A 26,086-nucleotide genomic window follows, 5' to 3' on the forward strand; every position below is an offset into this window, starting at 1 on the left:
TGATGAAGACATGGCATAATACAAAAGTTGTTACATGCAATATTGCTTTTACTGTTTAAAAATAAAATATGGAAACCCACTTACACATGATGAGTTTGAATAATTTCAAATGCATTTGTATCTCAAGTTCAAAGTTCATTAAATATGGCCCGAAATGTGTGATGAGTGGTGGAGTATGATTCTTTTATCTGAAAGTGACGAGTTCAATTCTTGTCAACACATTATGATTCTCTTACATGAAAGTGACAAATTCGATTATTGTCAATACATTTCAAATAAATCTATCACACAGTCTTAATTTATTTAGTGTATACTATCAAATAATAAATGCGCATTTTCCTAAACCCTAAAAAAAATGATTAAACAGGTGAGTAACCTACCTGTTATCACATTGGATAACACCCTAGTCCACTTACGTTAAACCCACTTACACATGAAATAAACAAGAATCTATTCCATCGCACATAACGCCAACATAGGTACGTACAATGAAGTATTCAATTAAATTACACTATGGAGAATTATTATCAAATGATTCAATTATGATAGCTGACAGTAATGTTATCTTTAAAGGGCCCTGCTTCCCACTGCATTGCAATTTGCAAAGAAATGTTTTTATTTTGCTACCTATCGCAAGTGTAGGGTTTAAATCATATCCGATATGATTGTAGTATTAATGTATAGTATAAATATTTGGAGACTTATAAGTCAGTTACGATAGAAACATATTTTGAGACTTATCTTTTTCATTAATCTTCATGACATGAACAATTTACCTCTTTTTTAATATTTAAGACAAGAGAAACTATAAGAACTACTCCGTATAAAAAATCTTTAAGTTTGGAGTTCGATCTATAGGATATGTATTTCTCGGTGTAATAAAAAAAAACACTAATTTTAAATTCACTCTGACAAATCCTAGTCCAGTTTATTGTTGGATTGTAATAAAGTATCCAAATACTTGCATTTACATACTTACATTTTAGGAATGATATTTTATTGGGTAAGGACATCATCATCCACTCACAAGTGACAGCTCAGACACCACTAGAACTATATCCCACTCTTTAGGACTTTTTTCCTATAAATATATCTCCGACCAGGCGACCAATATAATTCTATGTACATTAGTTGTTTGGGTATAGCAGCAGTAGCTTAGTTTCAAAGATGGAAAAGCAAAAGGCTTCTTTCATGGTAGCTCTTCTAGTCATCCTACTTTGTTCATCATCTTGTGAGTCTCTCTCTCTCTCTCTCTCTCTCTCTCTCAAACATGTTTTTTTTTTTTGGAAAATCTCTAAAACATGTATTTAATAGGATGGTAATAGGTACATATATAGTGTATATATGTGGATAGATAAACGGTTACTCATGTGTAAATAGTGATTATATATGCATAGTTGAATGTATAAATAGATATGTGTGGTAAAAGTTTATAAATAGTGACAATAATTATGTTCCTATTGTTTCTACTCATATATGTTTCACTAGTTTTGTCTTGATTTAATTTTTTCTGATCTATTCACATCATCTTCATGCAGCTTTAACATCATGTTCAAACACAGAAGAAGTTGAAAGTATGGTTGAGCTTGAGCTAGGCACCACCGCAACCACTCTTACTACCACCACCGTCTCAGACATTCGACAGGTCGATGCCTGCAGGACTAAGAAGTGCAACATAACATGCGACACCAATGCTCAGTGCCAAACCAAAAATTGTCCGAGTAGTTGTCCCTCCTGCAACAAAGTTGGCTTCCCCAATGAACAGAAAAGATGTGGCCCTCGACCAAACGATGTTGGACTCCTTGAATTACCTGTAACTCGTCAAGAGAATGCTTTGGTAATATAGGTTGCGCCTAGCTAGAGAACTAATAAGGTTACATTGGAAACCTTGACCGACTTCTTGGAGTGTTTGTGGTGTTGTTTTTAAGGTGTAGTAGTAAGTACTATACGTTGTATTTGATTTGTGGCATTAAATTAAAGAAGTGTTAATTAAATCTCTACCAGCACGTTTGGTTCACAGTAAAACATAGAATATAGAACATTTCTAAGAATAGACACATGTTATTTGATAAGTAATGTTCACTCACTCAAACATAGTAACTTTTTTCGGACGAAAATAATATGCTCCTAAAATTATAGTAATGCACTTATATTTTTCCAACTTTTATTACATATAATAATATAATAATATATGAATGTGAAGTCGCTGCATATTCTTCTGATCTGATCGAAAGTTGAAAATGTTTCATTCTCTTTCTCTTGTTATTATTGTTTTCTTTTGGCATACGTATTTGACCAACATAGGACCCAACGTTGTACCTATAAATATCAAGAGCCATGAGTTATGAGAAACCAATTTGTAGTTGTTTACAGATCATCAGATCAGAGATGGAAAAGAAAAGGGCTCCATTCATGCTAGCATTTCTAGCCATCTTGCTGTGTTCTTCATCTTGTGAGTCTCTCTCTCTTATTCTCTCAATTAATCTTGAATCTCCAATTATATTTTTATATATATGGCAAATATAATAACAAAGGCTACAAATATATGGTTATAACTGCCCTCATTAGATCATAAAAAACGGACCGAAATTTTCTAGTGATCTCTGAAAGATTTATAAGTCTATAGTATATAACATGTTCTGTCTTAATGTATGTATTAATTTTCTTGTGATTCTTGGATATATATTTACTTCTTCATGCAGCTTCAATACTATGCTCAAACATCGAAGCTGAAGACATGGCTGAGCTTGAGCTTGGCAACGCCGCCGCCGCCACCACCTCCTCCGACGCGCCGCCGCTGATCAACTCCTGCAATCAGGTATGCATAACAAATGCTGATTGTAAAGATATTGAGTGTCCATCTTGTAACCACAATCCAGCCTCAAATAAAAAAGAATGTGGCCCCATTGGGCGTATCAAGCTATGGGCAACACACGATGAAGAGAATATTCGGGTATATCAATGAATGAAATTCACAACATAATCAAGAAAGTTATACCTGAAATATCAAATTTATGATTATCAAGACAACTGTCCAGATCAACTAATTCTGCTGGAGTTGGCCTTATAATATAATATGTTTTTAATTATATAGTCTCATTATGTTATGGTATATCTTGGTAGCTAGGTATATATTCTTTGTAGCTAGCTATTTCGCCATCCCAATTTATGTATCTAATTTGATTAATGAGACTTGGTTCGAGTTATTTATAATTTTATTTTCTTATACGTACTTGCGTAGTAGTTAGCATCACTTTTCGATGGTAAGATGTTAGACTCAACTCTGCGGACTGTGATTCATCGTCCAAAGAAAAAATGTTAAATGAAAGCATAAGATGATAGACTCGGCTATGCAATCCATTGTGCCAAAAAATGTTAAATAAAAGCATAAGATGTTAAACTTGGCTTTGTGATTTATCGTCACACAAAAATGTTAAATAAAAGCAAAAATAAGAAGAATTATTTTTACTGATGAATAATAAATATGATATGTAAAATGAGATCGAAGAGTATATTGGAAGGGCATCTTTGACAAGTCTTGCATCAATTAAATAATTATATTCTAAATTGACCTTGTAGTCATAATTGGCAGGCTAGTCTTCGAATATCCAAATTAAATGTATTCACCCGTTTTATAAAAACAACAAAAGTGAAATGATCGGAAGGAGACCAATTCTTAAGATATGCTAAAAATATTGGCTTCAATTCGAAAGTTGGTGTTTTAAGAGATCGTCTTCCGTAAAATATGTAATATATTTTTAATTAAAATATAATATTTTAATTTGTACTTAGTACTCAATCAAGTAGTTCTTAGCTAGCCGCATGTTTTCAAAAATTATAGTCGTATTTGTTGAAAATGAAAATAAATTTTGATTATATCAACCTCAGAATAATATTGAGTACCGAATTATATATAACTATTAAGCAAATGAGTGCACCCGGTGAATACTTAATATTTTAAGAAAAGTTTAGTGTAAATATAGAAGCTAAATATCAGAGACCTAACTTTTACTATTTGCACTACCACTCCACTCATTATTTTCCTTACAAAAAATTATATTGTATGCATACTTTCTCAAAATCCCAATTTAATAATAATATTTGATATATCATATCCAAGGACAACTCTATGTTATGTTGTTTAGTCTCTGACACACTTTTTTCTAATATCTTTGTGTATTATTACTAAGTATAATAAATCTAAGACTATGCTAGAAACCTCCTTAAATTACCATTATTCTTACTTTCACATGTCATTATTTTATTGAATACATATTTTTTAAAGATTTTTTTCTTTGAGACCTAGCGTTAAGTTGCTTCATTGAGGTAGCTTGCGTCGTTTAAAACCAATGCTAAGGTTTTTGTTTTTGTTTTCTTTGAGTTTTAGTTTGAAATGACATTTTGATGACTATTATAATAAATAATAATATAATGGTTAAATTAATAGGTTAATTTTATTATTGAATCAAATTTATCTTTAATTATTAGATATTAAGATAGCAATTTGCGAACTTTACCATAGATTCTGTTAAGTGGGTTATATGTGTGTTTGATGTGCTACTGGTTTTCACAACACTATTAGTTGTCATGATAAGAGACACCAAGAGATAATTTTGAAATGTAATTATGTATTAGGACTAAAAGTCCTCAATAAGAATGCTAGCTAGAGCACAAGAATATTATTATACGCGGGTATGACTCTGATCATATCTAATCTGAATTAGTCCCATGATAATGGTATATTTGGTACTAAAAAAAATATAATAAATCATATTAGAAATACTTTATGTGACAAGGTAAACTGAAAAGGTGTTTGATACAGAGTATATAAAAATTGAACTCATGATATACACATATAATTTGGGAAGAAAATTATGATTCACTAACTCGGTCACCGTAACAAGTGTCTGTTGAATTATTCTTGATTTCATATGGAAAAACATTTTTTTTTTTTTTGAAAACATATGGAAAAACATTTACTCCGTACTATGTAATTACCACGACTCCATGAGTCTTCAAAACGAACCAACGCGGCACGACCACTGACCTCGCAGTGTCAAACTTTTCACACAGAAAATATATCACCACCCTCGTAAAATGACAAAAAGATATGGAAAAATAATCCAATTTTTGACAATGGACAGCAACAGTATTATTCCCCAATATATACGTACATATCATTTTCTTTGTATCTTTGTTTGGCAAGAACCAACCTTGTACCTATAAATATGTGTGCAGCTAGGAACTAAGTATATACAAGAAAGTGAGAAATAAACCAATTTTTTTTGTGTAGTTGTTAACAGATCATCAGAGATGGAAAAGAAAAATGCTTCATTGTTCATACTAGCATTTGTTGCCATCTTGCTGTGTTCTTCAGTTTGTGAGTCTCCATCTCTTACCCTCTCATCGATTTACTGGATTTTTGTTGTTGGTATATATATTTGATTTTTATTGTAGTTGTGATTCTTTTTATTGGATGACGAGAAAATTAATTTACAGTCACTACTATTTGAGTGTGTACTGGTTGGGTAAATCTCATTTTTGTGATTATAATGAGGTAAAACAGTCTAGGTTGCTCATAGCTGATCACCTCAAACCAAGAAGACTAATAGGCCGATCTCGTTTGAAGTTAAACTTGAAACTTTAATATGTAATTACTCAATTAACAGCTTGGCCAACTGGTCTGAGATTACCCAATAGTTGTGATTCATGGTTATATATTTACTTATTCATGCAGCTTCAATACTATGTTCAATCATGGAAGCTGATGAAGACATGGCCGAGGTTGAGGTTGCCGGCGGCGCCACCACCTCCGACGGGCCATTACTACTCGACTCCTGCAATCAGAACTGCAACCGGACATGCATAACAAATAATGATTGTAAGGCGTGTTCCAAGGATTGTAGGTATTGTAACCACAACCAAAATGGGAAAATATGTGGCCCTCTTGGGCTCATCAAACTGCCAGTGACTGATGAAGAGAATATTCGGATAGATCAATGAACAACATGCAGTGCAATTGAGGGGCAGAGTCAGAAAATTCATGTCAAAAGGAACAAATATTAAACTAAAAATTTACCATGTCAATCAACATCAATATCGATCATAAATGATATTATTATATATACCAATATTATATGTTATCGATACTTTATAATTTTTCACATAATGCAAAATATATAGAATATCAATCTTGTTTGTGAATCACTCTTTTATCATATAAAAATTAAAAATTGTCAATTATTTTGTTCTCAATATTATCATCACTTTTTAAGGCAATATTATTATCACTTTTTAAGTACTAATAAGCATTTCAAGGTCAAAGACTTGTGGTCTAGTGACATCCGATGTCCCAGTTTACACTCTCACATGGATGATGGGAGTGGGTTTGAGCCTCAGTGGAGAAAAAATGCATACAAAAAATTTGTCCAGACTACTAATTGGACAGTGTAACGTCACAAATGTGAAACTAATTCTTTTATTAATTAAGGACCTTGTGGTCCAGTGGCATCAAACCCTTTCCTTTATACAGGAGGTGGTGGGTTCTTCAGTGGAGTCAATATTGATTCTTGTCTTTCAATACATTGAGAAAGTAGTTATGAACAGATACTGCATTCTAATAGAGTTAGTAATATTAAAAAAAATAAACTCTTTTATTGATGACAATAAAAGTGAAACAGTTTATTTTATTATTATTAATTATGATGATAACTAAATCAAGGTTACATTTTAAAAATTCTAATGTTTTACTCGATCATGGTAGTTGATGTTAAGCTGAGGTTACATGTTCCGGCTCCGGCGGGACGGGAGTCTGGACTTTAGCGCCGTGGGGCTGAACCACTCTTGATCTGCTGTGTTGTTGCCGAGGATTAGGCAATTCGGGGCCGGCTACGTAAGGGTCGTGCCGCGGTGGCTGCGTGTCATCAGAAGGTGGGATCTCCGACGGAGTCCGGTCGGAATCAGGGACGCTAGGGGCTTGAGGCGCCTCAGACGACTCTGGGTCCTTATCCGGAGGCGGCGCCGCCGGGAACTCCGGCGGTGGTTTATCGGACGACGCTCCGGCGGTCATGGTTCTGTTGAATGCATGTGACAGAAGTGGAAGTCTTGTTGCTGTGTTTCTTGATGGATAGAGAACTGGAACTGCTTTCTTCATGGTGGTGGTTGAAAACCAGAGGGGATTTGAGAGGGCATATAATGGTGGATAGAGGGGGGTGGTTAATTGCCTGGTTTGACATGTGGATAGAGGAGGTGGTGACACGTGTTTATGTGTGGGACACTTGGATGCCATGCAGGACTTTTCCATGTCCAGCTGGCATTTCCAGTAATAAGATAAGATACATCCTGATAAAGAAAATCTATAATCACTATTGAAACTATATAATAGTAGCACACTCTTATGTAATAGCACATTGCTATGCAACTGTCAAAGATAAAGTATACTAAGAAAATTATGTATAACTAGTTAAAAATTAATTTGTATTGTAATTTTTTTAGTACAAAAATTATTCTTTAATTTGTTCATTGAGTCACACCTTTGGGAGTATGAGGTGGTGTGGTGTTTTGGAAGAATTGAAGCACTGTATGAAAGACTGCAAATGTGGCAAACAAAGTGGGAAAAACAAAAAGGAAAAGGGGGACAAAAAGAGAGCCACCTTTCCCCTTTTCTTTTCCCCTTTGAAAGTGTCTCCACAAAGAACCAAACTTTACTACGCCATTTCTCATCACAACGCACAAATCCTACCACCACTGTACTGGGGCCACCCCCTTCTCTCTCTAATTTCTCTCTCCACCAGCAAATTTTTCCTGGGCAGTTGAGACAAAACTAAACCAATCTCCAATGACATAGCAGCAGCTGCAGCGCAAATCTTTGCTGGAATATTGGCATGTTCCTTCATTCATATATGGTTTTGTGTTTTTGAGGGATTTGAAGTTGTTGAGAGGGAGAAAAGATGGAATCTTCCGATCAGCAGATGCGATCGGTGGCTGATACCAGAGGGAAGCATCGGATTTCAGCTGAATTGAAGCAGCTAGAACAAGAAGCTCGCTTCTTGGAGGTCAGCCTCTCTTTTGACCTTCAAAGTTTTGATTTTTTTTTTAGAAACTTTTGTGCTATAATTCTTCAAGTTGTATGCCATTCTTCTGGGTTATTTGAATCTGTATATATTGTGAAAACTGAGAAGAAATGACTGAAATAGCTTAACAAAAATGGGAATTAAGTTTATATATACTGAGGGAAACTAGAATGAGGTAAACCAGTCTAGTTACCCGAACTGGCTAAAACTAAAACCAAAAAGTTAATAGGCCGCTTCCATTTAGAGGCAAACTTGTAACCTTATTTACCAAGTTAACAGTCTGACCAACTTAGCTGGTGTTGCCCGGAATTAAGTTTATATTCCCTTGATACTTGCTTGTGAGTCCATTACCCTTCTTGAGTTAGATTGATTGGCCTTTAGGAGCATAAGAAACAATACTAATTTGATCTGGAAGAGAGAGGAGTATTTATCTGCTTGATCAAATTTCTAGAGTTTGTACAGCAACAGAAAGCTACAATGCCATGGAAGATGCATCTGAGAGCAAATAGAGAATAGGGACCAAAAACGGGTATTTTGTTGAATCTTGGCTACATGTATGTGTGGTGGCTTGTTCAAGTGCTAAAATGTGCTTTCTACTAGATGTTGAAGGCATTAGTGATGCAAGGATAAACCGAGGGTAGCTTTGAACAGAAGAGGAACAATGCACGTGCAGTTTTGCAGTTCGGGTTTAAGCATAGGGACCAAAAAGGGAAATAATCCTTCCCGAGGGTCTGTAAGTTTTGACTATAGGAATGTCTGAGAGGGAAGAGAACGAATGCTAGGATTGCAGGAACGTTTGAAGCTCCTATGGATTAAACCTATGGCTTTTCTAGATAACTAAGTGTGTATGAACTATAGATGGTTACCGTAAATCAAATTTCTGAACTCAATTTTCATTATTTAAGTTATGAAAGTTCTGAACTTTATCACTAAGCCTATTTGGAATAATATTTTGCCTCTGCTCTAAAAATCTGTCAACTACTTGGTCATTTTCTATAAGATTTTTTTTTTCTCTTTTTTAGTTGGTTTTTAAAATGATTGAACAATTCACATTTAATCAATCAATTGGACAAGATTACTCTGTAAAATCTTTCTCTTAAGGACATGAAGGGCTTGACAAAAATCGGTTCCACATGCGTTGGCCGAATTTCAAAGTTCCTACCCAGCTGGTTATTAGTCTACTACCAAACCAAACTATAATCATTTCCTTAAAATCTTATTGGGTGATAAGTTTGTTCCGATTTCTTCTGATGATGTTAACTTGTCCAGGAGGAACTGGAACAGGTTGACAGAATGGAAAAGGCTTCGGCTGTTTGCAAGGAGTAAGTAAGAGGATAATATTAGATGATCAGTGAATGTTCAATAGCTGGGTACTATGATTTATCTAACTTTATCATGTTTTACTTGGACATTAGAATGTTGAGTAATGTGGAAACAAGACCGGATCCACTGCTTCCCGAGTAAGAATACTCTTCCCGTGTTTAGTTAGTGTCTCTTCTCATCAATCCCACGCTAAAGAAGTTCTTTCAACTTTTGCGCCAGAACTACAGGTCCTACGAACCCACTCTGGGATCGGTGGTTTGAAGGACCAGCAGATGCATCTGGTTGCCGGTGCTGGATACTTTGATCATTCATGGCTGATTAGGAATTTCGCCATTTATTGGAGAGTCTATTCAAATCGGTACCCTTACAGCACGTTGCCTTACAGATAGATGTAAAGTGTGAACTGAGAATTGTTTTGGTGTGCAGAAAATTTGATTTTCTTTGTATTTGTTCCTCTCTTTTTTGTTTATCAGGGAGATGAAATTCCAGAATCCCAAACTCACATCTCTCCCCTTAGTTTTGTAGTACATAATTGAGCATTCTGCAGACTACAGATTCCTTTTTCTTTTTTTTTTTTTTTTTTGGGTTTTTCCTGACACCATGAGATTGTTTAAAATTTGATTGTGGTCAAGTATAATTCATCCATCCACAGAATGCTTTAAACATGGCACATTTTTGTTTCTTCAGATCTTCACAACATTCATTATCATATGCAACTTAATCTGTGGCACTTATTTCTAATTAACATTGAGGTTGTTGCTTATCCTTCATGTTCATCATTGACCAATCCATCTTAAAATTAATTCAGATTCAACTATGTTGGATCACAACGCTGCACTATGCTTACCTCTTTACCACTATCTGGTTGTCATGGTAAGCCACAGCGTCACGTATCGAGCAGGGGCTAAACTCGGTCAGTCTGCGATCCTCTGTTGTTACAGTTACACTAACAATTCGCTCAAAGCTTTCAATCCTTTGTTTTTACAGTTGCACAAAAAGTTCACTCAAAAGCTTTCAATACTTTGCTGTTACAGTTGCATTAACAATTCGCTCAAAGCTTTGCTGTTACAGTTGCACTAACAGTTTGCTCAAAGCTATTAAAAGGCATTGACAAGATAATGAAATGACCTTTATTGAAACAATATGGGAGTGAAAGGACAAGGAAACCAAGTCAAGTGTAAAGTGTGCTTCCATTAGTAACCTTGTTGTCATCACAGCTTTACACAATCAGATTGTGGTGAAATGCCACAACCTTGTCTCCAAGGGAAATAAAAGATGCAAGTAAAAGAGTGTAGGAATACAATCAATCTCAGTGCTTGTATCATTACACAAATGGCAGCATTTTACATCAAGCCTTTAAACCATGAAACACCAGAAACAATTTCACTGTGAACACTTCTAGCTCGTAGCTTTCCCGGTGACTCGCTGTGCAATCCATCCCAAACCATCATACAGACCATCGCCGGTGAGGGCAGAGCAGGCCTGGATATGCCAATCATGGTTCTTAATGCTGTGAAGGGAGAGGGCATCAGTGATCTCTGCAGGAGTCATGGCATCTTTAAGATCCTGTTTGTTAGCGTATACGAGCACAACAGCAGTTTGCAAATCATCATGAGGGAGCAGCTTGAACAGTTCGTCCTTCATAGTGGAGATCCGGGCTCTGTCAGTGCTGTCTATAACTACAATAACAGCATGAGTTCCACGGTAGTATGTTGCCCATGAAGTCCTAAGCCTATCCTGTCCACCAAGATCCCAGACCTGAGAGAGAGCATTAGCAATTTCATTAGATCAGTTAAAACCTCAAGTAGACAAGATCTTGATAGAAGGCCCTATCAAGTTGTCATCTTTAAAGATCAACAAAATTCCAAAATAAAATGGTATATTATATAAAAACTGAATTTCCTACACAGTTAAGAAAAGCGAAGAAGATGTGGAGTTTTATTATGTTTACAGCATACACCAGTATCTTGGTAAAAGTAGAAAATAAATCTAGAAACCACCAAAAGGTGTAGAGATTGAAAGTGATGTGAGGACATGCAATATTATGGCCAGGTTATAATAATTAGCTTTAATAAGCATTTCTCTATAAGCTAGATGAAATAATAAAACAATATGGAGAAACAGGCAGATGTTCAAAATTGATTTTGTCATCACTCAGACCATCAATGATATTGCTTCTAGGACTTCTCTTCCCAAAACTCAGAACACTAGGGAATAGCAGCAATATAAATCTTCATTTGAATAATGTTGTTAGAAAGATATCAAGCTGAAAACTTGAGAAGGATATTCATGTCCAAGGCTCATCATAACTTATCACATCCCCGGGGGTTAGTGACTCACCCAATTTTGCATCTTTCCTTTATTAACATTCACTTCTGATGCACAATGCTCTATTTTCACATTATAGTCAATATTCATCAACAAAATTAACCGTTAGGTTCTCCTAATCTTAAAAAAAAAAGAGATATTTCATTAAAAAGGCTAATTGTGCATGCTGATTTACCATTCCTGGCCTCTCTTGAACAATGAGACCATTGAAATTCACATAAGATTTGCAGGGCAGTGATAGCTATAAAACTACCAGAAAGGTCACACGGAAAACTGGTGTCCAAAACCATCCTTGATTCCTTGAAGTTCAATGACCAGCCCCATTTTGCAGGGCAGTGATAAATATAAGCCATCCTTGATTGTTTATATTTCCCCAATATCTCTTTTTGTTAACCAATACCTATGTAATGATGCCTTATCCTTGATAAAGACTCCTATGTTCTAGATATAAACTGAACACCTTTGGCCTCTTAGGCTCTATCCCAGCTTTGATTTACTATCTTGAGACTTAAAACACAACCAACCACACCCTGCAGTCTATACAATCATGCTTCTTATATAAAAGATTAGCAATTGGCATACAATAACAACGCATTAGTTAGCCCACGAGAAAGATAGCTGCAGTGTCCCACACGTAAATGGGCAATATCTAGTAGCCATAATGGCTAAGGACACATAAAGAATTTGGCAACTCATCCCAGCAAGAATTCCTATCATGATATATCTTTCATTAATAACCCTTCTAAAATAACTACAAATACAATCGATAAGTCTTGCTAATACTAGGTAAAAGCTTCATATTCAGTCATCTTGAATCTTGATGATCTCATGTCATCTCTTTCTTGATATTATGTATAGATACACACACATACACAAACACAACACATTTGCCACCATGATCATACAACCAAACTTCAAGAAGCCTATGATTTTGATCTGAAACTTCATAAACAACAGCTGAAGGTCAAACATGACTATAATAATTCTTCTTCTAATAGGTAAAAGATCCATTTCAACATCTTGTATGCTATTGATTACTTCAAAAAAAAAAAAAAAAAAAAACCTTCAATTGAATAGAAAATAAGCAAATGATCAAAGCTACAATCTTCAAGTGAAAAAAATTAGAGTCCACATAAAATAATCGAGAAAATTTAGATCCGAACCTCAAAACGGATGTTCTTGTAAACGAGCTCCTCAACATTACTGCCAACAGTAGGATGGGTAGTGACCACCTCTCCCAAGTGCAACTTGTAAAGCGTCGTCGTTTTTCCGGCGTTGTCAAGTCCGACCACCACGATCTTGTACTCCTTGGCCGGAAATAGCATGAACCAGAACCTCGATAAGAAAGCCCCCATCGTCGACGTTTATTATCAAAACACTGCCAATTTCACAGAGGACACAATTGATGTCCTAATTCAAGATCGAGACTAATTCGGATCTTCGATTCGGGTAAGTACGGATGATCACGACTGTGATGGCTCGATCCGGTGCGGAAATGAAGAGGATTGAACTTGGAAACCCTTTTTTTTTGGGGATAAAGTTAATGCTTCATTACTCATTAGTGCCTTAACTTTTGTGGTACTTTATTACTTTTAATGACATTTTGATTTTTTTTTTAATTTTACAACATAACACTAATTTAGGGTGTGTTTGAAAAACAGAAAAGTGACTTATATATTTTTTTTTTTAAAGAAAAATGACTTATGTTGATACGCTAATTTAGTCCGACCATCCGCCTAGACCACAATTTAAAGTGAGGCTAGGTAATATTGTCAAAGTGGGTCAAAGCCCGCGGGCCGGTCCGCACCCGCCCCACCGTGGGGCGGGTTATGACTACAAGAAAGGTGATCTGCAAAAGAGCGGGCCTAACAGGCTTAACCCGCGGCCCGCGCGGGCTGCGGGTCGTCCTGCGAACCCGCCTCATTTTTTAATATATATATATATATATATATTCACAGTGCCTAATGAGACGGGCCAACCCACTTTAACAGTGTTAACGCTAGGTGGTTGACCGACGCTTAGGGCCTAAACGTAAATAATTAGTGCCTAGACATGTTCTTTGCAATACTGAACCATACTTGAATTAAATTTTGACCGAACAACTCGCGAGCAGCTCGACTCATTTACATTTTTAGCTCAACATGGCCCATTTGTCATCTTTAATCTAAAATTGTGTCATTTGTTTGTTATTTGTTGGGATTTTTGTAAAATTGGCTAAATGGGCTTTTGAGGCCCAATATAATAATTGGATAAGGATAAAAGTTTTTTATTTTATTTTAGGCCATGATTAATTTTTAATCTTGAATTAAGCAAATTTCCTTTGACATTTGTATCCTTTTCTTGTTTGACAGATTCCAATAATCCATTGTTAAATGTTAATCACTCTTGGAGTTGATGACAGATCACATTCCCAACACTGTATCAATGTCGCTGAAAGCATAGTGTACTCCGCAGGATTGAATTATAAGCAGAATTCAGACATGACAAGATTCAAGAAGCAACCTTTGTGATAGGTTGGGGAAGAACTGAAGAAGAACCTCAAAATTATCGAACATTGACACTCACGTCCACCCCTTTTTTCTTGCCTTGAATTCCCCATTTTTTCTGTCGTTTCAACTCCCATCATTGTTGAGGTTTCCGGGCAAAATGTCGCGAGCTCTCAGCTTCTTTGTCTCCTCCGGTTCTGCAGCGCTGCCGGGATTTGCAGTTTCCAAGCCTTCTCTGTCGTTTGCGCCGGCCCGGGGGTTCCGGGTCCCGGTGAAGGCTCCGGTGGGGCCATTTATCGTCAGAGCTTCGAATTCGGATCTCGATTTGCGGTCCTCCCGGGTTTTGGTGTCGGATAACGGCTCCGGCGGGGCGGGGGCGGTATCCGCTGCGACGCAGGAGCTGGGGGCGATTGATGTGGACGCGGTGACGGAGGCGGAGCTGAAGGAGAATGGGTTCCGGAGTACACGGCGGACTAAGCTGGTGTGCACCATTGGGCCCGCCACGTGCGGGTTCGAGCAGCTTGAGGCGCTGGCCGTCGGCGGGATGAATGTGGCTCGGATCAACATGTGCCACGGGACCCGGGAGTGGCACCGGATGGTGATTGAGCGGGTCCGGCGGTTGAACGACGAGAAGGGCTTCGCCGTCGCTATTATGATGGATACTGAAGGGAGTGAGATTCACATGGGTGATCTTGGCGGCGCTTCCTCTGCTAAAGCTGAGGTTTTTCTTCCTCTATTGTTAACTTATCTGTGATTATTTCTCTCTTCTGAGAGAAAAGTTTGAATCTTTAGCAATGTTATAATGATTTCTCTTGAATTGTTTTTTACTTTTGAGTGATGAGGGAAATCACATTCACTACCCGATGGTTTATAGTGATTATAGATGGCAAAAGACCAGTAAACTAGTTTAGTTTGTCCATAGCTGACCCGTTAGCTGTCAAAGGACCATAAGGTGGTAAACCAGTTTAGATTGTAGATAGCAGATAGCGGACCAACTCAAACCAAAATGGCCAGCTTAGGTTGTAGATAATTGACCATCTCAAACCAAAATGACCATTACATTGCTCCTGTTGCGAGTCGAATTTGTAACATTATGGTTATCAATTAAACAGTCTGATCTACTTAGCTGGTGTTGCTCCCGAATTGTTTCTTACTTCTGATAGTTTTGTCAAAGGACCTTAAACCAGCTTAGGTTGCAGATAGTTGACCATCTCAAACCAAAATGGCTTAGGTTGTTGATAGTTGACCATCTCAAACCAAAATGGCCATTACGCTACTCTTGTTGGGAGTCAAACTTGAAACCTTGTGGTTATTAAGTCAACAGTCTGATCAACTTGGCTGGGGTTGCTCCCGAATTGTTTCTTACTTCTGATAATATGTTGTTAGCTGCCATTAAGAATAATGCCTACCTCAATAGTAAATACATCATATGCTTTCTTTTGCAGGATGGTCAAGTTTGGACATTCAGTGTTAGGACATTCGATTCAAATCAGCCCGAGCGCACCATTAATGTGAACTATGATGGTTTTGCTGAAGGTTTATGAAGTTTTTAGATTGAAGGAGAAAACATACATATTGTTTAACTCAGCATTAGTAGTGTTTGGTTAATTGTAATATATATATAGAAAGATCATAATGGTATTGCCTAAATATTGTTTCAGATGTGAAAGTGGGGGATGAATTGCTAGTAGATGGCGGAATGGTGAGATTTGAGGTGATTGAGAAAATTGGTCCAGATGTCAAGTGTATTTGCACGGATCCTGGACTTCTATTACCTCGGGCTAATTTAACATTTTGGCGTGGTGGCAAACTAGTTAGGGAGCGTAATGCCATGCTTCCTACAATTTCTGCAAAGGTTAGTATCTATATTCCTTTCTATTATGCTGTTGAAGAAGTTCTTTTACCACAATCCAGTACTCTAAATTCACATGTTCTATACCAAGTTCAAATAATGTTGTTATCCTATTGGATGATTGTGTTCCCAGATTTCATTGGGTTGGCTTTCTAAGCTGATATATTCATACTTTGTTACTAAGCTTTGAGCTATCGGGGTTTTGTGTCTGCTTTGTTTCTTAGCTTCAAAAGAATTCGTTTTAGATTCTCCAGGATAGAGTGCCCCTTTTATCCATGAGCTACCTCCAGTTATAATTCACATTTGAATTGTTTATTTATGATGAATTGATAGAAACTCGTAAGCCAAAACGAATATGGCCTTTCTCCTGTGGGTTTTAATGAACTCCTAAAGTCTAACTTGTATATATCATCTTGTAAAATACTGTTAAAGATTGTGATGTCTTTCATGGTTGGACCATCCTGACGGGCAATTTCAGTATCACTGAACTTTTATTGTAAGAGTGATTTGATCTCAAGGTAACACTTTTTGATCGGGAAGTTGGTTTTGCATTTATGTTTGGCTGTTTGCAAGTCTAATACTAGTGGCCTTTGTGCTTAATTGCAGAGTTGATTGATCATCTGAAAACGATGTGTGTGTGTGTGTGTGTTTGGCACTCGATATCTAGCTAAAAGAATTTTTCGCTCTCAGGATTGGCTAGACATTGACTTTGGGGTTGCAGAGGGTGTTGATTTTATTGCGGTATCATTTGTCAAGTCTGCAGAAGTCATTAATCATCTTAAAAGTTACATCAAAGCACGAGCCCGTGATAGGTCAGTGAGCATCATTTTCCTTTTCTTGTTATAAGAAACGCGGGAATAATTTACTTCATGTTTTTATTTTGTAACGTTCTATATGCATGTAACATGTTGACGCTTGCAGTGATATCTCTGTTATTGCAAAGATAGAGAGCGTTGACTCGTTGAAAAACTTGGAGGAAATAGTTCGGGCATCAGATGGAGCTATGGTGGCAAGAGGAGATCTCGGTGCTCAGATCCCATTGGAACAGGTTCCGTTGCAACAGCAAAAGATTGTTCAGATTTGCAGACAGTTAAATAAGCCCGTTATCGTTGCCTCTCAGTTACTCGATTCTATGATAGAATACCCTATTCCTACGAGGGCCGAAGTGGCTGATGTTTCTGAAGCGGTTAGGCAAAGGTCAGATGCCTTGATGCTCTCGGGCGAGTCGGCAATGGGCCAGTATCCCGACAAAGCATTGGCTGTCGTAAGGACTGTTAGTTTGAGAATCGAGAGGCAGTGGAGAGAAAAGAAACAACGCGAGGCCATAGAACTCCGGTCTATTGCATCTTCATTTGGAGATAGAATATCAGAAGAGATTTGCAATTCTGCTGCAAAGATGGGTAAGAAATCTGTTTCTTTAATGGAGCTTTCTTTTTTGAGTAGTGCTGACTCTGTTACAATGCAGTATCTGTTCATAACTACTTTTCAACCTACTGAAGCACAAAGAGTCAATATCGCCTCCAGTGAGGCTCGAACCCACCCCCTTCCATATGGGAGTGCAACCGGCTTCATAACTACTTTCTTTTTTGGCGTGATTCCTTGGCAAATATAATGTGATTCATTGAGTTCTAACTTAAGCTGAAATTTTGCAGCTAACCATTTGGAGGTTGATGCTATTTTCGTGTACACCAAGGATGGACACATGGCTTCTCTCCTATCACGCTGTCGTCCCGACTGCCCCATATTCGCGTTTACAGACACAACGTCCACGCGTAGGCGCCTGAACCTGCAATGGGGTCTAATTCCCTTTCGCGTAAATTTTGCTGACGACATGGAAAGCAACCTGAACAAAACCTTTTCCCTGCTAAAGGCCCGCGGCATGATAAAATCAGGTGATCTAGTTATTGCTGTATCTGACATGCTGCAATCTATTCAAGTCATGGATGTTCCGTAAGAATGCCTATCTTTAGATTACTTTATCTGAACCGTAAACTTCCCTTGTATGAGTTCATTAGCACCATTATTATGCTATTTTATCTTGTCCATTTTTGTTGGTTCATTAATATGGGCTATGTGCTGGACCTGTCTTGTCAGTCCAAGATTCACATAATTTTCTGATTGATTGAACCATTGATATGAAATTACCTTTACAGAATTTAGCCCAATAGGAGTATTGTTTACTTCCACTACTAAGCTTAGCCTAGCTAGGCTTCATGATCAGCCTGTGAGCCAAACCCAAAATGGTATGACTCAGAAAGATAAAAGACATTCCATTCTAATCCCAAGAGCCCACTCAGCCCTGAAATCTTGGCTGAAAAAAAGTAAACTGAAAGATATGTCTAAATGGTCTATGGCTCGGTAGGAATCAAACTCTGCATCTTGTGACTGTCAATAAAACAGAGCTACTAATTTATATTGGGTGTGCGATACTAACTGTTAACACATCTTGGGTGTACATTGTGTAAATCTCGCCTTGTGATGACCACAAGGAAGTAAATCAGACTAGGTTGTCAATAGTTGACCAGCTCAAACCAAGAAAGTCATTTTATGACCTTAGTTGGCAACGGAACACAAGGAAGTAAATCAACTTAAATTGCTCATAACTGGTTGGCTCAAACTAAGAAGGTTAATAGGCTGCTCCGACTGGGGTCGAACTTGGAATGTTGTGGTTATTAAACTAACAGTCCGACCAACTTAACTGGAATTTTCCCTGCTATTAACTCATCTTTGAATTAGGCAACCAATTAAACTATGTCTCAAGGTATTCAAGTGGAAAATATAGTTGATAGGTAGGAGCAACTACCTTTTTTTTTTCTTCCCTAAATTATCCTTGGGGAATAAGATTGGATGCTCTAACTATTGTGGTTTTAGTCAAAATTAGTTCTCATAAGATATGTGAAGGTTTTGATGCACTCCATACGGATGGTGAAATTAATATATACCTTATTGGTGTTGGTGGAAATAATATAATTCTGAGATATCTTGTCTATTTCACCATCTTCATGATTAGATTGATTAATACTATGGGCTTTGAAATGTTGCCTAAAAACTATGAGCTTGAAAAGGTTGTCATCTTGTACCTAAAAGAGAAATTATAAAAGATTTTCATCTGCCACCTCTCTATTTTTTTCTTCACTCTTGAAAGATATTAGTGCTGATTGGACACAACTTTCTCATATTGCCTGCTCACTATGTAGGGTAAGATTAAGAAAATATACTTATTTGATAAATAATAAAGTATGATTTAATTAAGACACCGTTCGAGAACTAAACTAGTAGAACTTTGTTCAGTCCATGTCCACAAATATACGAGTTATACTATATGTATTTTCACTTTTTATTGTTTCCTAAAGTGACACACGCTTTGGTTGATTCACAAAAAGAAGTGGATCGCAATTTTTATGCATTTCTTTTTTATTTTTGATAAAATATGAATATGTGATGGAAGTTTTACTTTCGGGAATAGAGTAATCAAATTTCTGAATATATATAAACCAGTGAGGTGGGAGATGACATTCATAGATATTTAGTCAATTTAGTAAAAAGAGATAGAGTATAGGAGCAGGTTTAATGGAGCTTTCAAAATGGCTATCGTCAGCTGCAAAACCTGTGTAAAGGGTCCATGAGAGTGAATGGTTTTTGGAGTGTAATGTGACTTCAAAATAAAATAGATTCTTCTCTCAAATTTAAACTGTTGCTATTTTTTTTTTCTTTATTTTTTATTGGGGTGAGTTGGTCGGACAGTTGATTTGGTAACCATAAGATTTGAAGTTCAACTTCCTATGAGAATCATGATTTGAGCTGGCCAGTTATGAGTAACCTAGGCTCAATAATTTATCTCTTTGTGGTGCTTTGTCGATTAGGGTTACAAGGCATGTTGGTTTACCTCCTTATGGTTCTTTGCCGGTCAGCAATGGACAATCTAAGTTGGTTTACCTTTTTATGACCCTCTGCCAATTAGGGTTACAGGCCAGACTAGTTTACCTCGTTGTGGTCAATTGTTAGCCAAGCTATGAGCGACCAGCTAGGTTGATGTATCTCTTTGCGATCATTTGCCAGTTAGGACCACAACTCACAAGATGAGCTCATTTTCCTCTTTGTGGTCCTTTACTGACTATAGTCACGATACAAACAATACTTACAACATCAGCAAAAAGTAACAGAACTACAAAAACACATACAAAATTTTTCTCCAGTCATGTTTTGGCACCCCACACACCACAGCCACTTGAAGGTATATTCCTGAAAGATATGCAGATAGATGATGGGATTAGGCTGAGAGGGCAAAGGATTAATGGCCACACTTTTTTTTTTTTTCTCTCTCTTTCCCTGTCTCTCTCTAAGGCATAGTATAGTCCAGAAGTATATGGAGGGTTAAGACAATGAAGAAGTTGATAATTTGATGGTGGGTCCATTGTTGGGCACCATTTGTTTGCCAACAAACAAATCTGATAAAAGTTTTGGAGGTGACATGAAAGCCCTGTATGTGATACAGCAATCAGGTGCTACTACACTAGCTAGCTTCTTTTCATTCTTGGATGTTCTTGTAGGGATTCAATCAATTCCCATGACAAAAAACCTAGCTAGTAGCTATTAATTTGAATGGTATCACTTGCAAATTTGATTCCTTCAATTCTTGGATCTTGAGCATCCTATTACCAATCCTAGAGCTACCATATTGGTTCTTGATTTTTTAAAATGGGCCTTTGTAGTTTTAGGAACCGAGAGAAAATATTTTTAATTGGGATGATCGCTGGCTGGTAACCACCTCAATTATCTTAGTGGGTGTGTGCATTGCACTTGCTTTAGGGTTAAACATATTTAGGAATCCGAGGAAAAAACTCACATTAGCAGAATATAGAGATTTTTTTCTCTCATCTCTCATGAAATCTCTGGCAAAACCCCCATTTTTTGAACAAATGGTGTTGCTCTTTAAGTTCAAAATTAGTCCAACTAGGTTGTATTCATATTATTTGATCTCATGTTGCTTTTGCAAGAAATTGTAAAGTAGTTTTTAAGCTTGAGAACGTATATGTACTACAAAAATGAAAAATAGAAAAACAAAATATAAGAAAACGAAGAATATGAAATGTGAAGGAAATATCAACAGTAAAAAAACATACAAGCATGTAAGTAGGGAAACTATTTTGAAACGTTTCATAAGTTTTTTGGGAGGAAACGTTTCTAAGAAAGTATATGTTCATTGTTGAGAATTTCCGTATATCATAGAGTTGAGGTTTTCTCCCACTTATTGAACTAGTCCTTTTGTGATAAATGCTGCCAAGCTGGTTCAAATGATAACGGGTTCAATTCAATTATATGCGGGTATTGACAAATTAAACTTGAAACTTATTTGATCAAACTACCAATTATGAAATTAGGATTGATTTGATTCAATTATATGGCATTATATTGGCAAATTGAACTCGGAACTTATTTCAACTATTGAATTTGAAACTATAATTTGCAAGGTAACTTACCTCAATTGTTGCATTCTTGCATTCGATATAAGTTTGATTAACTTAAATAATTTTTGGTGAGAGGAATTTTTTTTTTAAAGAAAAAAATTAAATGAGGAGCCAAAATTTAATATTTCCTAATTAAATTCCTTCCCAAAAGGTTGAATTCTCAACCCCACCAAGAGTCCTTCACGTCCCAACTCGACAGAGTATCTCGGAGGATGTAAATCATGATAGGCACAAGGAGCTCCTCTCATTGTTGCTGGTGAGACTCGATTCTTGATCTTTTTTGTGACCAATTGAGCTACCAATATCGGCTATTCCTAACTAAATTGGATGAGGTTTTGGTGGGGAGGATAAGAAAATTGAAGTGGTTATCTCATACTTATTTTAATACATTTAATTATGCCTTAACTTATCAAATACTTTCATGTCTTCATCAATCATTTTCTTACTTAAATAAATGCATTTCAATTCTTGAGAAGTTGCAATTTTTTATTTATTCATTTTTTGTGGTTGATAGAACACAAAATCACTTATTATATTTATATTAAAGTATACCAACTTCAATCTTCTACATATTTTTATTTTCTTTAAACAAAGTTTTGAGTCCAAATTTTATTAATAGAAACAACCGTGAAAACGAATTCTACTAAACTATAGAAAGTAAGCGGAAATCATAACCGTAAAAAAGAAACTGCATTAATAGTTTTCTGTTAAAAGTGGGTAGTAGATTAGATTAAGTCATTAAGATATGTTAATTAATGTATGAATATAATCATGAACATGGACCACCAACATACAAGAAAATTGATTAGCAGTACTAAAGCTACGTACGTTAGACATAGACAGCTTTAATTTATTTAATCAATTAATTACATTGATTTAACATTACAAGTTGGAAGCGTCACAATGCATCACAAATAATATGAGATAATGACTATACAAATAATATATAATAAAATAAAGGATTATCTTTCACAACTTCACTGATCATTACAACAATACTAAGAAAATCACACCTATATATAATAAAAATGAAGCCCTTATCCCAAATGGACGAGCGGGTAAAATATGATTTTTGTATAGAAAAGTGCCAAGTTAGATATTTACCAATATTTTCTCAGAAGATTTTTTAGGATTTCAATTTCCTCTTTTGTGCTGCTTCTTTATCTTCCATAGTTTGACGTCTTCATTTTCTTCCTATCAAAGAGAAATTGCAACTTCTTCACCTTCTTGCCCACAGTCGAAAATTAATTTTTGGTGACCAGTGCCATAGCCGAAGTCGAAAACCAGAGACCAGAGATCTGCATATGTGTGTGTGTGTGTTTTTTTAATTATAATAACACTCATTTTATGAATTTCACTCATTTTTTTAAAAATAAATAACATTCATTTTTTAAAATATAAATAAACTCATGATGAATTATACAATTGTATTTTTTTTCCAGAAAATTAACCAAACAAACAAAGACTCTTTTCTGAAATGCAACGAAACACTAGAAATGAAAATGTTTTCTAGAAAATGACTCATTTTTCAGAAAAACATTTTCCTTATTTCCAAATACATCTTTAACCGCCATAGTTACGTTAAAAATTATAAAAACGAAATCTACCAATTTGTTACGATTTACTTAAAGAACACTATAAATAATACGATAATTAAATTTACATTACACTTATAATTGAATAATTAAAAATGTAACATTAGATATTAATATGTAGTATAAGATAAGCATGGAGTATAGGTGCATGCAATGGGGGTATAAAATTAGAGGTAGGTTGGCCAACAAAGTAATATATATGATGCCACTAATGGAATATTCTAGAGGATAGAGGGCAGTGGACTAGGTATGACGTTGCCTCTAATTTGTTTGGTTATGATGATTGGGTTTATTATAATTTATAATTAAACCAAATTAATTAATTTTCTATGTCAAGATTTGGTTTTCACCTTTTAGCTAGCTAGGCACTTGAAATGAATGTAAGCATAGGATATAGCTATATGAGCTATGAATAGGTTGCTTCTCATAGGTTTCCATCCAATGTTTGGCTTTTTGTCGTCGCTTAATTAAATTGCCCAATATTTTATCTTCAATCAAAATTAAATTAAATTAAATCAAATTATAATACTGTACTAAATATATCAAACTCCATTCCGTAAAAGTCATCAAATATATAAAGCATAATTTCCGTATACTAAATCAGTCTGATTAGATAATTGTGAACTATAACTTTTTACAGGACTTTTGAGTTACCATGAGATATATATATCGTACCAGAGACAAGGGGTCCACGAGGAGTAAGGTTCATCCAATCTCGTATTTGTTAAGGAAGTTTCATCATTTGTCTGAGCATTCTAATGGTTTTGTTAACATATATTTTTTATTTTGAAATTGCTTTTTATGAGTTCTAAGTAACACGTGGACGTACTGACGGAGATTTGGGTTCATAACATTGTGTATGGGTTGGTTCTCATATCAAATTAAAATATATGTTCTGTCTCAAAACGTTGCGTATGGGGTTAGCTCTCATATCAAATTAAAATATATGTTCTGTCCCGTTGATCTAATCCAGATCAATGGCTCAAATCAAGAAAAATTATTTTAAAACAATGCACTTCTGCTAACATGCATGCAAATGATCAACTGTCTCAAACTGATACATCTTAAGATATAAAACTATGCACATTAAGGTATAAAACAACGCACCGCACCTTAAGTTTAAACTGATGCACCTAATTAAGCTTTAAATATACGCACTTTAAAGAAGAGAAACGACACACCTTAAACTATGAAAAGATCGTTTATAAATGCACACAAACTACTACAGGAATACACACCGTTCATGATGGCACCACGCAACCACATCAATCATATGTCTCCAATGTAATTGTCTCAAAATCAAAGCAAGTTGCAATAAACCTAAGCTGTGTTAAGTTGGAATCAAATGAATTGTGATTCACAATAATTCAGTGCCCACACCACCTCAAATTTTATAATAATTACATTTTGCAGTAATGGATAATATCATCATAATTCTATTATTAGATTTTGATGCCTCGTCTACCATGAAAAAGAAAATCATAAAATAAAATAAAATATAGGAAACACAATTGTCCCACTTCACAAATCCTTAATTATGATTTTATCACCTCTCGTTGTCATTCAACTGTACTAATCGTAACACTTGAAAACTGGAAAGTGACACTGATTTCTATTTTTTAAAATAAAAAAAGTTGTACTTTTGGGTGAAAAATGAAATCCGTAATCACTATTCGAACGTGTACACTAAATAAAACATGTTATTGTATAATAATTGATAAATTACACAAAAGAGATAAATCACACCAGAAAGATCATGCGCGACTAGTTCGGCCGAAAAGATATTGACAAAAATCGAACTCATGACTTAGCACAATAATTTTTTTTTTTTTTGAGAAAACACAATAATTATTTCTTCACTCACTCGACCAGACAACCATCCTTTCAGGGAAAAGAATAAATAAAAACTTACTTTGTTTAGTCTCATTTTATATTTCTCCATATTTGGTTAGGCAGGTTTCCCAGTCCACAGCATATATTTGTGTTCAGATACTATAATTTCTCAGGGAATCATTTGTGTTCCTTAAACAACATTGATATGCACAAATTGAGTAGTTGATGATCAACTAAGGGTTCTTATTTTGATCATTAATCGATCAAATAATGACACTTTAGATAATACTTGCCTAGCTTGAAGACGAATTAGTGTAATTTGTTACGAGTAGTTATTACACCAAAAAAAAAAAAAAGATTTAATCATTGCACATCTTTAGATAGTAGTGGTAGGTTTCCCTCGAAATTTATAAAAAAATGTCCTGATCAGAAAATATGCTTTTCTATTATACTTCAACTTAAATATGTCGTTCTTTCATTTTTGAAAAAAAAATCTATTTTAAATGGTAAAATCTCTCATGATGGAAAAAAAATAAAATTACCCATGATTAATGGGGATATTATATATTCCACCTTGTAAAAATTTAATGGAAAAAATATGTATGATGATTTATAAAATTTTAGAGATTATTTATGGTGTCAATATAATATCAACTACAATTATATATATTATATTTCATTCATAATTTTACATCCTTACATGATAATATTCAATTTGTTTCTGTCAGGATCATGCCAAAAACTATAGCTAGTAACGAAGTAACAGTTATGATCAAGTATTTATTACTACACCATAAGTTATAGCTAGTAGTGCAGATACAATTTTATTTTATTTCTCATATTTGCTATCTTCAGGCCTCTATCCAGTAGTTCCTTTCTATATTTGATTTATAAATATTTTATTTTTTTAGCAATGAGTATGATCGACCAATTCACAATAACCAATGAATTTTATTGTCATGTCAATAGGTGAATATTATAAAGTAAAATTAAGTGGGAAAATAGTATTGTTTTAATACAAATGTCAATAGTACTTAGTACTCGATCTAATAAGTTATATAACATTTAATTATGTATCGTACTATTACCACCGTTACACCGGTAACCATCAATACGGCTGAAAATTTTG

General features: G+C 35.5%; 5 protein-coding genes across 6 annotated transcripts; 4 read left to right on the top strand and 1 right to left on the bottom strand.

Annotated features, from left to right (window-relative positions):
- The first annotated feature begins 1,122 nt into the window (after positions 1-1,122).
- On the top strand, positions 1,123-3,213 carry LOC116002587. The gene is made up of 3 exons (XM_031242751.1): positions 1,123-1,231; positions 1,539-2,452; positions 2,703-3,213. The coding sequence occupies exons 2-3, from the start codon at positions 2,338-2,340 to the stop codon at positions 2,963-2,965; spliced, it is 378 nt and encodes a 125-aa protein (XP_031098611.1). The 5' UTR covers positions 1,123-1,231; positions 1,539-2,337; the 3' UTR covers positions 2,966-3,213.
- A 2,050-nt stretch (positions 3,214-5,263) lies between these two features.
- On the top strand, positions 5,264-6,052 carry LOC116003117 (vanadium-binding protein 2-like). Its single transcript, XM_031243286.1, has 2 exons — positions 5,264-5,380; positions 5,738-6,052. The coding sequence occupies exons 1-2, from the start codon at positions 5,314-5,316 to the stop codon at positions 6,001-6,003; spliced, it is 333 nt and encodes a 110-aa protein (XP_031099146.1). The 5' UTR covers positions 5,264-5,313; the 3' UTR covers positions 6,004-6,052.
- Positions 6,053-7,652: 1,600 nt separating this feature from the next.
- On the top strand, positions 7,653-10,044 carry LOC116001516 (guanine nucleotide-binding protein subunit gamma 2-like). 2 transcript variants are annotated; one of them, XM_031241391.1, is made up of 4 exons: positions 7,653-8,054; positions 9,342-9,394; positions 9,488-9,532; positions 9,623-10,044. In XM_031241391.1, the coding sequence occupies exons 1-4, from the start codon at positions 7,950-7,952 to the stop codon at positions 9,654-9,656; spliced, it is 237 nt and encodes a 78-aa protein (XP_031097251.1). In that variant the 5' UTR covers positions 7,653-7,949; the 3' UTR covers positions 9,657-10,044. The 2 variants fall into 2 exon arrangements, with proteins under 2 accessions (XP_031097251.1, XP_031097250.1); XM_031241390.1 differs by having other exon boundaries at positions 7,659-8,054; positions 9,615-10,044.
- Positions 10,045-10,511: 467 nt separating this feature from the next.
- LOC116000912 (ADP-ribosylation factor-like protein 5) lies at positions 10,512-13,274 on the bottom strand. The gene is made up of 2 exons (XM_031240783.1): positions 12,887-13,274; positions 10,512-11,153 (listed from the first exon to the last, which is right to left on the bottom strand). Exons 1-2 carry the CDS (start codon positions 13,076-13,078, stop codon positions 10,794-10,796), a joined length of 552 nt encoding a protein of 183 aa, XP_031096643.1. The 5' UTR covers positions 13,079-13,274; the 3' UTR covers positions 10,512-10,793.
- Positions 13,275-14,087: 813 nt separating this feature from the next.
- On the top strand, positions 14,088-18,216 carry LOC116002871 (pyruvate kinase isozyme A, chloroplastic-like). The gene is made up of 6 exons (XM_031243055.1): positions 14,088-14,930; positions 15,655-15,745; positions 15,871-16,064; positions 16,752-16,873; positions 16,983-17,461; positions 17,714-18,216. Exons 1-6 carry the CDS (start codon positions 14,370-14,372, stop codon positions 18,013-18,015), a joined length of 1,749 nt encoding a protein of 582 aa, XP_031098915.1. The 5' UTR covers positions 14,088-14,369; the 3' UTR covers positions 18,016-18,216.
- Positions 18,217-26,086: the final 7,870 nt, after the last annotated feature.

The sequence above is a fragment of the Ipomoea triloba genome, chromosome 13 (genome assembly GCF_003576645.1).
Source record: "Ipomoea triloba cultivar NCNSP0323 chromosome 13, ASM357664v1".
Lineage (NCBI taxonomy): Eukaryota > Viridiplantae > Streptophyta > Magnoliopsida > Solanales > Convolvulaceae > Ipomoea > Ipomoea triloba.

Bases quoted from the DNA above. Each gene is read 5' to 3' on its own strand.
- LOC116003117 (XM_031243286.1), top strand. From the start codon at position 5,314: ATGGAAAAGAAAAATGCTTCATTGTTCATACTAGCATTTGTTGCCATC. The intron at 5,381-5,737 runs GTGAGTCTCCAT...TTATTCATGCAG, and splicing joins CTTGCTGTGTTCTTCAGTTT to CTTCAATACTATGTTCAATC.
- LOC116002587 (XM_031242751.1), top strand. From the start codon at position 2,338: ATGAGTTATGAGAAACCAATTTGTAGTTGTTTACAGATCATCAGATCA. The intron at 2,453-2,702 runs GTGAGTCTCTCT...TTCTTCATGCAG, and splicing joins CTTGCTGTGTTCTTCATCTT to CTTCAATACTATGCTCAAAC.
- LOC116002871 (XM_031243055.1), top strand. From the start codon at position 14,370: ATGTCGCGAGCTCTCAGCTTCTTTGTCTCCTCCGGTTCTGCAGCGCTG. The intron at 14,931-15,654 runs GTTTTTCTTCCT...TTTCTTTTGCAG, and splicing joins CTTCCTCTGCTAAAGCTGAG to GATGGTCAAGTTTGGACATT. The intron at 17,462-17,713 runs GTAAGAAATCTG...GAAATTTTGCAG, and splicing joins CAATTCTGCTGCAAAGATGG to CTAACCATTTGGAGGTTGAT.
- LOC116001516 (XM_031241390.1), top strand. From the start codon at position 7,950: ATGGAATCTTCCGATCAGCAGATGCGATCGGTGGCTGATACCAGAGGG. The intron at 8,055-9,341 runs GTCAGCCTCTCT...TAACTTGTCCAG, and splicing joins AAGAAGCTCGCTTCTTGGAG to GAGGAACTGGAACAGGTTGA. The intron at 9,395-9,487 runs GTAAGTAAGAGG...CTTGGACATTAG, and splicing joins GCTTCGGCTGTTTGCAAGGA to AATGTTGAGTAATGTGGAAA.
- LOC116000912 (XM_031240783.1), bottom strand. From the start codon at position 13,078: ATGGGGGCTTTCTTATCGAGGTTCTGGTTCATGCTATTTCCGGCCAAG. The intron at 11,154-12,886 runs GTTCGGATCTAA...GCTCTCTCTCAG, and splicing joins ACAAGAACATCCGTTTTGAG to GTCTGGGATCTTGGTGGACA.